The sequence below is a fragment of the Cupressus sempervirens genome, chromosome 1, assembly GCF_028749045.1.
Source record: "Cupressus sempervirens isolate cs-2001-9-10 chromosome 1, ASM2874904v1, whole genome shotgun sequence".
In the NCBI taxonomy this organism is placed as follows: domain Eukaryota; kingdom Viridiplantae; phylum Streptophyta; class Pinopsida; order Cupressales; family Cupressaceae; genus Cupressus; species Cupressus sempervirens.
The window spans coordinates 358,491,188-358,502,303 of record NC_143118.1 but is presented as its reverse complement, the minus strand read 5'-3'; the positions used below and the strand labels follow the sequence as shown (position 1 = coordinate 358,502,303).

The following is an 11,116-nucleotide window of genomic DNA, read 5'->3' as shown; positions in this document are numbered from 1 at the left end:
GTTGAAGTTGATGAAAGATCAACCCCACAGCTCCCAAGAATCACTTGCATGCAAACACTTATCATAGAAAGAGAAGAAAAAAAGTTATGGAGGTAGGAATTGCCAGATCCATAGATGAGACATTCTTGATGAGAAAAAATGTAGATTGTTATAATCAACAATGATTAATCTCAATTCTCAATTACAAATTAATGTTTACAATGAGAGATCATACTTATAAAAGAGATTGTTCAAACCCCAAAAAGGTCTAACCTAGGTTGCAACAAAATAATTAATAAAATAATTAATTAATAGATGTCTAAAGTTTAGCTTAAGCAACTAGAGTTAATTAGGAAATATCTAATTACTCTAATAAGAAAGTTGTCTTATACCTTCACCATACCAAAGTATATGATCACACCTGCAATACACAATTCATTTATTAATATTTAAAATCTCTAAATATTTATAAGTTTCTATATAAGTAATGTATGTAAACTATCACAATTTTCAAAACTATCTAATAAAATCTTTAGATCAAATATCTTTCAACTTCAAGATGCACAGAGCAACAATTTGTTTTCGAATTATATATATCTTCTTTATAGTAAGAATTCTTGTAGATGTATAAAGAATATCTATGCTAACAAGAAACAATAAAATACTCTAAACTCATTTTCAAATCCTACTTTTTTGAAACTCTTTTCTTCATTCAAACTTCATGATTATTGAAATGAAATTTTGTCCCCAATTCTTCTTGAGATCAACACCATAATATATTTCTCTTTATATCTATGTGTATAAATAATTCTCCCACAATAATTTATAACATGCACAATTACTTAATTGCATTAACTATATAACATTGTATATTTATATAGGTATATAAGTGTACACCCATATATAAATATACTAAACAAATTTCATAGAGAATTTATATGAAAATAAAAATATGTAGATCATGAGTTCACATAATTCTAAACACTAGAATCCACCAATCAAACAATAAAAAGAAATGATAAAAATAAAATCTCTAGACTAGGTGACTGACTTCCTATTAGGTTTCTAAGGATATAAGGATGCCTATATGGATCATGGTTCCATCTCTTTTTAACAACAACTGGTTCAAGAATTTTGAGGCATGCTCAAACCTATATAGCTAGGTGGAGTCGATGCCTAGAACCTACACACACCTACATCACCAACCAAACAAGATTATATATATATATATATATATATATATATATATATATATATATATATATATATATATATATATATATATATATATATATATATATATATATATATATATATATAGTGGCAGACAAGGAAGGGGGAGTGTAACATTATGTAGATCTCCCAAAGAAATGACTATGACTACCTCCCCTCATCCAAAAGACACACCAAGAAGAGTAAACACTCACATATATAAGGCATCATGGGTTAGTTGGGTTAGCTTAAGAACAAATAATAATCAAAACATTATAATAAAGGTATTGAAAGCATAAATAATAAATTTAGATCAACATATAAAACATCATACAATTTAACCATATACTTAATCTCCTAAAGATATTATATAGAAAATGATGAATTGTTTAATGCAAATCAATATCTAACATCATAAGAAAGAAATGATGTGTATCATAAGTATAAACATATTATAGCATAAGAGCCTAGTTTGTTATCATTTGTAGAGTAAATAGGTACCATTCTTTTGTGTTAAGAATGTGAGATGTTATCTTATAGTATTACCTATGTATAAATTTGTAAAATTATGAAATCAAGGAGTACCAAAAGTAATCTTATCTCCCAACCCATTCCAAGTGTACTTATATTGTCTTCTAAATCCCACTCAATACTTGTTAAGATAAGAGGGGTATTACAAGATAGGTTATTTGACACAAAGGAGAGTTTGTGGGTTGAATTTGTGAAAGAGAAGAGAAGGAAAAGGCTATGGTAGAGGGGGATGACATATGGAGGATGTGAATCCACAAAAGGAGAGAAGAGTGACGAGTAGAGCTACAAGAAGAGGGTGATGATTATTTTGACAATATGCTAGAAAAGAAGGAAAATGAAGAGATTCCACCTTCTCAACAAATTGATGGAGTTTGTTGCAAGTTGCTAGCATCTTGAAAGGGTAGTCCCGCTACTTGACTCCACAATCAGATCCTATCTCACAAAATTTATACCTAATGTGTCTAGTGCAGGAGCACCTAGGAAAATTAATGATCAACACCATCCAAAAGTATTTTATAATTATCTTATCAAATTTTAGTTGTTTTGGATTTTTTAAAATTTGTATCTCTCTTCTTATATATAACCTTGGTCCTCTAGTAGTTTTGGAAAAAGGATTAGATGTCCATTAATTTTTAATGTTTTCCCAAATGTTGTAGTTGTTACTAGTTTGATAAGTATAGATTTATGGATGCATATGTAAATTATTGGACATGATGCCCCAAAATTTCCATGGATTATAATGAATATGTGATATGCACAAAATTGATTTATTGAAGAGTGAGGATTAAAAGGGGGAGTGAGAAATAACCCCAAGACATTACAATTTGACAATCATGGTTTCACAATGTAAAGAGAGTGGAAGGCCAAGAAAATACTTAAATTGTGAATTGTGTAAATGTGTAAATGTGAGCATAGCTTGTCATAAGATTATTGTGATTTATGTGTGTGTGGGAATAAGGATTAACATCTATCACATCATAGGATGTTGGTAATAGATGTGGAGTTCATCTTTTCACACATCCAATGTATTTTCTTGAAGTTCATTAGGATTCAAACCTTTATTTTTCTTCTTTGCAATAAATCATCTTTTGTCATAGCACAATTGTCCCTAATTTTTCCATCATTCCCTTTGTATCATGACCCTCCTTTGTTATTTATCTTCATAGATCTTATGGTGGCATAGGTGTGGACAACATGGACAACAAATTTGAAATCTAGCTTTGTATTGCCTACCAACCATTTTCACTTCAAAGATTTTAAATCCTTTTCAACAAATCAATATTTTCCATATCGTAAAATTTGTGCAATCCATGTGACCACATGTATATTCTTTCAACCATCCTTCTCTCATGTGGTCAATCCTTTCTTTTTCCTCTACTTTGCATCCAACCTTAAACACATTTTCTTTATCACTTATCCAAAATGTTTTGAATCCTCCTATAGTAAGATTCAACACAAAAATGATGGCTATTGAAAACTATGGTGGAATACACCTTAATCATATGATAATTATGTCTACATTCAAGATTATCTAGTGCCTCTTCTTCTTTCTTGTGCTCTGTTCTTTCTTTTTCTCATCAACTTATTATTAGGGTTTAAGCAAATTAGAGCAATAAAATGAAAAATTAATAATTAACAATAATGCACATATTTAATGTGGTTCATCTAATAGGGGTTAGATGTCCACTTACTTTTACTATGCAAAAGCAAATATAGAAAGGTTGTTTTACTTATTTGACATTTCAAGAGAACCACTTATTATTTTTGGGATATGACCCATAGAATCACCATGGGGAAGATAAACATTTACAATGTTAATTCATATAACGATTAATGACAATGAGAAAATTGTAAAAGAGTTATTCAACTTCAAATATTTTACAAAAAAGTTCAACATTTAAATGTTTAGTAGCTCGTGTAACACACTATATCTCTAACATTATAGTAGTTAATTAAGCAATTCCCATAAAATAACTTACATAATAATGTAGTACCTAAATTGTTTTATTTAAGAAGAGACAATTATTATTATTTCATGAATTTAAAATGAGATGTAGAATATATCTTTGCTTGAAAGTGTGAGTTATCTATAGTTTATAAAAATGTAGACACAACATCTAAAGTTTAAAATAATTTCTTATTGAAAAACTACAAAATAGTTTGTAAGTTAGATATTTTGCATATGATGTCTATCAAAGAGATATTAGTATAATAGCCTTCAAGCTTTGTTATCCTCATAATTCAATGGTCAAAATTTTGAATGGAGAGTTAATTGATTTTTAGATTGAAGTAATCAAAGAATTTTAGTGTTGAGAAGGAGCTCTTCTAATTTGAATCTCACATCTAAGCTCTTCAAAGTAGTTTTTGGTTTGCTTTTATTGAGCTTTTCCACTTCTACCATAAACGTTGAATAAACAGGCCGATGATCTGAGAATTTTGATTCTCCACGCATATAAGAAAGTTGTTTTATACCTTCACCACACCAAAGTATACGATCACACCTGCAATACAAAATACATATATTAATATTTATAACTAATGTATGTTAACTGTCACAATTTTTAGAGCTATCTAATACAACCTTTAGATCACATATCTTTCCATTTCAAGATACACAGAGCAGAAACTTGTTTTTGAATTATGCATCTTCTTTACAGTAAGAATGCTTGCAGATGTATAAAGAATAGATGGTAAAAAGAAAAACAATAAACTTAAGGCTCATTTTCAAATCCTACTCTTTCGAAACTCATTTCTTTGTTCAGATTTCATGATTATTAAATTGAATTTCTAACCCTAATTCTTCTTGAGACCAAAACCATAAAAGTATGTCAAGTTACACTTACCATGCTGGTTTGCGCCATTTGTTCCTTGATCTAGGACTTGCTCCAGCATATTGGTCTGAATTTCTGCAATACTTGTAAGTAGGATGGAAAGATATTTTCCCTTCATTCCATCCTTCAAATATGTGTCCTGTTTTTTTGTGGATTTGAAGCTGTCATGGAAAATCCCAGACTTGATTAAGTTGACAAACATAAAGTTTTGAGGAAAAATCAAGTTACACTAAGTACTATGAAACTATAAAGCATGAAATTGACTTAAAACTGAATATTTAGATCTTCATAAATCATTCCATGATATAGAAAATTTGTAACTACCTGATCTTTCTCCAACAGAGTCTCCCACTTATTTTTTTCCATGAGATCTTTACAATCAGCATGCTGAAGTGCAAGACGATAATTCAAATCTCCAAGCCAAATAACTCGACTGCAAAGTAAAATCAAAAAGTCAGATTTAGATAGACAGCATATTATACAAAGCCAATGCAGTGCATTATAGAGAAAAACAAGAAGACATGTCTGAAGCTTCCTCAATTTTTTTTTTTATACCTAATTTCATATGATTTCTACAATCTATTTTTTTTTAAATACAGTTGGTTTGGTTTCTGGATTTGATTAAGTATATATTTTTAGTATATTCTGTAATTCAATATCAGAATTATTCACTCTCTCATTCTGATGATGAATCAGAGAGTGTGATCCGAAACATTGATGTTAAAAAAACACACAGAATCAAATCTACAAACAAACTGTACTATGACCTATTAATCTAATAGAAAGTATCAGAATACATTGTTGAAACCTACTCATGCTCCAAAATTCTTTCTGGGGTTTCCTCTGATAGAATCTTGTATGTTTGGGGAAAGTGTGTCTTCTTTATGATCTCCCTCACATCAGAATTCCTCAATATCTCATCACCTTCTTTCTCCCCTGATGTCAAATGAGTACAAACAAAGCAGAAGCTTGTCTGATTGAATAACATGCTGATCGAAACAGAACCCTGCAACCATGTACATTATCTGTTCAGTAAGTAATTATGTGATGTGTACTAGACAAACCAAGATATGAATAACTTTTTTTACACTAGAAGATGTCCTGTTTGTCATATGAGCTTTTAGCAGATTGTTATGGTAACATTGAAGTCATTTTTCTCTTCTTACCTTGTTTCCAAGGTAGCCCATTAGCCCTCGACCAACACATGAGACTTTTAAATCTCTGACATGCTGTCTCAGATCACTTCGCACCCACACACTTAAAAATATGCCAACCATTTGCTTGCTAGCCACCAAACAATAATTTGACTCCTTACTTGAATTGAAATTGTAATCCATCTCACTTGAGTTGGATGAGGATGTGTTTGATGATGAGCTATACGATATTGGGCTACACAAAGGTGATTCTCTCCCACCGAATGTATTTTCATCCTCTGATGAAACTGAGCCAAACGAAGCAGAATTCTTATGCCCTTGAGAACCTTCATAATCAGAATCATAACTGGAAAGTTGATCCTCTGAAGCTGTTGCTCCATCTGTGCAACAAGATGTAAAACTGCTTCTTTTATTTCTGGTTTTGTTCAGTGTATGGCGAATAAGGGCTAACCATTTTGCAGCAGGACCATTGTCTTCTATACCCAGTATGTTCCCAGCATTCAATGGCACAATTTCCTGAAACCTGGAAAAACAAATCATGTGCAAAACCACGTTATGCTTACAGCATTGGAAACCCTAATGACAATTATTAACATCTAAATTCTCATGTCAAATCCAAATAATCTACTACTCTCTTATTAAAAGGAAAATGTTTGAATATGTTCTGTGCGTGTTATTGAAATGGAATTAAACGAGACGGAATGTAAAAAGCACATCATACTAGCAGATTCACACACCTCAATCAAATTGGTAACATTTTATTTTTCCTATCAGAACAAAAGAAGGCATTTTGCCCTTTTTCCAAATATCTAAAACCCGTGGATAATACTTTTGCTGTTGTGAGTATGGCCTAGTCATAACAGAAGGGATTGACCAACTGGGTTAGAGTCGAAGCAGCTGGAATAAGAGTGGAATAGGCATATTGTAAATTCTTAAAATTCTTAAATTCAGTTTAGGTGTGGAATTATAGGAATATAATAGGAATACGTATTCTAATTCTGGAGCATTTGCAATTCCACCTAAATAACTCGAATTAGAATACGTATTCCTATTCAAGTTTTATTTATTTTAGAAAAAATAAATTTTTGGGTCCATGAACTCCCCATCAAATTCTGACTGCCAAACAGAAAATTGAAATATGTACCCCTTTTTTCTATTCCAAAATAACAATTCCTATTCCCATATTTCTAGCAAAACTGTATAGAATGCAATAAATAAATTTGGTTTGTACCCAAAAACGTAGATATCCGCTGGAGCTGCTGATGCCTTTACCCATTCATCCAAATTGAGGCCACCGTGGGGTGTTTCACCTCCTACATTCCATGTTCCCACAAATACCCTGCAACCCAAAACAACTCAAAAAAATTACCTCTGTTTTATCATGTAGCAAAAAGATAATGGTAACCTCCTACATTTCATGTTCCTACAAAGATCTGCGAGTTTCAGAAATATGGTTTCTATAGGTTTTTGAGCTTTGACATAGGAAATATGGCTTATTAATTTCAGCTGAATTCAAAATGAGTTCAATTGCATACCTGAGATCTTGCATCTTCGTATTGTAGGATAAATCTGGCCGCTGTCTTCCCAGTGTGCTACATGAAGTTTTGGCCAGCATATTTTCTGCCATGTTTGACAAAAGCAATGAGAAGTTGGTAATACGAGGCAGCTACACAAAGACCGACAGAAATGGCATGTAATTTGTAAACATTTTGAATGATTCATAACATTTCAGCCCTAACTTTAAGTTTCTTTCAAAACGCCCACTTTTAGCATAAATGCTATAAAGTCCTCAACACAGAAAAAAACTAATATTCATTAAGAGCAATTGCATTGATATCTCCCTAAAGAAAATTTTAATTGTCTACCGTGGAAATTGCAAAAAATGTAGGAACAGATAAACAGCTCTCCATTCAATGGAGGACCGCCAAATACAGAGGGAACCACAATTATAGCAATTCAGCTGCATGTTCTTCATACTGGATATCAGATTACCTTCAATAGTTTCATCAGCGTGAAATTCCTCTGGTTTTGACTTTATATTCAACCATTTTCTGACTACCAACATCGGCCATGAATGCTGCACAAACATCAAACACCAACAAAATGCTGTTTAAACAATTTCATTATCTACACAGTGGTAGAGATAAAAACATGTTGATCAATCTATCTGAGTAATACTGCAAGAATGTTTTTTGAAACATACCCTCTTCTTCTTGTCATCAGAAAATGCCATAGGGATTTGGAAACACGAGTTGAATAGAATAAATTGCACCAAACAATGTGGGTTTGAAGAGTCGAGAAATGTTATGACTTAGATTTGAGGGGACGTCATGAGTATATTTATGAATAAGAGTGAGCCTCTCAAAGGAAGCCTCATCGAACGTAGCTGGCAGGTTCCAACTACATAAAGTTTTTATCCCAATCTCAGATTTTCACACATTGGAAAGCTTTGTTCGAATGGGAACGTTTTACACGGCACTACATGTTTTTTTAAGGCTTTTAGAGCTATAAAATATAGCTTAAACATTCTTCTGCATGCATGTCAAATTATCGCTCAGTTTTACTCGAAGCATAAGGATCATGGGTTTATATTAATTTTAAACTAGCACTTGTATCAAAAAGGAGGTGCAAGGGTAGCCGATAGAGTTTTGATATATATATATATATATATATATATATATATATATATATATATATATATATATATATATATATATATATATATATATATATATATATATATATATATATATATATATATATATATATATATAAAATTGATATTATACAAATAATCATTAATAAATAAATAATTGATTAATATTGTATAGTTTTTGTGCTTCTAGAGATTTTAGAATGGAGTATACATCATTAATATGTCAATATTTGAATCTTTTGGAAATTAAAAAAAAAAACATTTTTATGTCTGATTAAATTTTTTATATTAATTATATTTTAAAAAGTAATACATGAACTCATTTTTATTTGTAATATATATTTAAAAGAATATTATAATACAGATAAAAAATTATAAATATATTATTAGATATTATATATTTTATTTTATTTATATTATATATTAGTTATGCATTGATAAATATTAACATTTTCACACAATATTATAGAATTATATGTTATTTTATCAATATAAAATTATATTTAAATTCATCAAGGGAAGTAGTAAGTCATTACGTGGCACTTGTTTCCAATTTTATTTCAATATTGTACAAGGGCATTTCATTGAGGTTATTTGCCACATCATGGAGAAATCTCCTCACCCAAGTTGTATCATATATTTTCCTTATCATTTTAAAAATTAATGACAATACTATTGCATTCTTTCTTTATTGCAATAATGCAAGTATTACCTCCTAGTGATTAAATTACATTCAATCAATGATTTTAGGTTTTTATTTCTATCTTTTTATTAGTTAATCATGGAAGCTCAAACCACTAGAAATGTAGGGAGTGGGAAGGAGAAGCATGAGTTTAGTATGATTGAAAAGACTTGTGTACTATTTAGTAAGTCATCTATGTGTAAGTACACTATGATATCATAATATTTTATCTTTCTTACAATATTTTTCTCTACAACCACAAGTTTATTCTCTATGAAAAATGGTTTGCTTCAATGGTGGAGAAAAGCTTGTCAAAATTTTTGGTGTATTTCTAACCTTATTGATAGTAGACTATGTATGAAAGATGAGACTTTGATCTCACAATATGTTTTTAAAATTTTCTACATTCTATCTATTGTATACCATAGCATGAGTGTAGAAACCATGGAAAGTTTAACAAAAGCCTGCAAATCTCTGAAAGTTGAAATGGACAATTGTCTCTAAGAATCTGAGCATGGGCCACATGCTACATATATCAACTACTCTAATGTTATTATCCATCATGATATGTTTAGTCCCATTGTTGCTTGTGCTAATGCCCATCTCAATTTTACTATGCATCTCCAACAGAGAAAAATGTGGAAGATCAAGCCAATTAGAAAGATCCATGCCATGGTCATCACTTTGCTCTGGGCCTAAAGAGACTTCTGGACTAGGAAATAAATTGCAAATGCAAGGAGTTGTGGAAGCATCCAAATGCAAATTTTTTGGGTAACTTGAGAAATCTTTCTAGATTGTCCAAATGACTTGAGTATTGGCCCAACAAATATGTAAAGAGTACTAAGTGCAATTGTTGTGGTTATGAAAATAATCCAAGATCTTTGCATATACAGACTCAACATATGAATATCCCCTATGCCAAAAGCCTACCTGCATAATGTCTCCAATGCATTACTCATTTCCATCTACAAGGGGAAAGGAAAACACATAAGAAACAATAGATGCAACAACTTCAACAATGGCTGCCCAAATCTTCTTGGCTTCAACATTTTTTCAACTTGACTATTGACCCAGTTAATGACAACTGTACGATGATTCCCATTGCAAGGCCTCCAATAATTGCATCAGTGATGGTAATTGTAGTGAGTTTGAAATTGTCAGTGTGCCCAAAAAATGCCTGGGTTACAACACATACATATTAATCATTTAGAAATTTGGTATGTAGAACTCGCAAGGAGAAGAAAGAGTTTGTAATTGGATGGTTGGAATGAACAACAAATAGTAGAATGTAACTGCAATAATTGTGACTGGTAACATGATTTTCCATGGGGTGGGAGATGGTTTTACCATTCTTGGAATTTATTTGTCTTTATCTTCGATGAATAATATTAGCAAATGGTATTATGATGCAATTATTTCAGTAGAATCCACTGCAAAGGAGAAATCAGTGATATCATTGGTTGTTTTTGTAGCAGAGTCTTGTCTTGTTGTCTTCTCTTTCTCAGAAGCTAGGTTTGGTTGAGCATGATGGGAAGAAAAAGGATGATGAGGAGAAGGCTCTTCAATCTCATATTTTGATGCTAATTTGAATGGTAAAATTAATGAGAAACATCTCTGCTTTCAATGTCTCCCATTGATCTATATTTGTGGAGCATGTGTATTGGGGATGATCCATGGCTTGGAGTCATATCACCACTTCAAGATCCACTTCTAGAGAATTTAGACCCCCTATTTTTCTTCCTCTTTTTCTTTTCAATGTGCTACTATTTCTTTAGTGCATTAGTTGTTCACTCTTCAAATTTAGCCCCTCTCATGTGAGACCCATCTGCATAAACCATTGTTCTGATCTTTAGAGAAGAATTCTCTACATTTCTACAATCTATTTCTAATATTATTTTTTATTTGGATTTGATTGTGTGTATTTTTTTAGCATCAATGTTTCAGATCACATTCCATTATCCATCATCAGAATGAAAGTGAAGTATAGTAAAGAAAAATAAAATTGAATCATAGAGTGTGATCATAAATGGTGATGCTAAAAAAAAATACAATTATATTAATTGTTAAATTG

At 31.1% G+C, this 11,116-nt stretch overlaps 1 protein-coding gene across 1 annotated transcript; it reads right to left on the bottom strand.

The window, feature by feature from the left end:
- Nucleotides 1-3,970: 3,970 nt before the first annotated feature.
- LOC149577736 (type I inositol polyphosphate 5-phosphatase 4-like) lies at nucleotides 3,971-8,048 on the bottom strand. Its single transcript, XM_089790918.1, has 9 exons — nucleotides 7,911-8,048; nucleotides 7,700-7,784; nucleotides 7,243-7,327; nucleotides 6,939-7,046; nucleotides 5,720-6,230; nucleotides 5,366-5,559; nucleotides 4,878-4,986; nucleotides 4,566-4,714; nucleotides 3,971-4,223 (listed from the first exon to the last, which is right to left on the bottom strand). Exons 1-9 carry the CDS (start codon nucleotides 7,938-7,940, stop codon nucleotides 4,016-4,018), a joined length of 1,479 nt encoding a protein of 492 aa, XP_089647044.1. The 5' UTR covers nucleotides 7,941-8,048; the 3' UTR covers nucleotides 3,971-4,015.
- Nucleotides 8,049-11,116: the final 3,068 nt, after the last annotated feature.

Excerpts from the sequence above, each read along its gene's own strand:
- LOC149577736 (XM_089790918.1), bottom strand. The coding sequence starts at position 7,940 with ATGGCATTTTCTGATGACAAGAAGAAGAGG. Across the intron at positions 7,328-7,699 it reads CGCTGATGAAACTATTGAAG|AAAATATGCTGGCCAAAACT; the intron begins GTAATCTGATAT and ends CAAACATGGCAG. Across the intron at positions 4,715-4,877 it reads CTCTGTTGGAGAAAGATCAG|CTTCAAATCCACAAAAAAAC; the intron begins GTAGTTACAAAT and ends TTTCCATGACAG.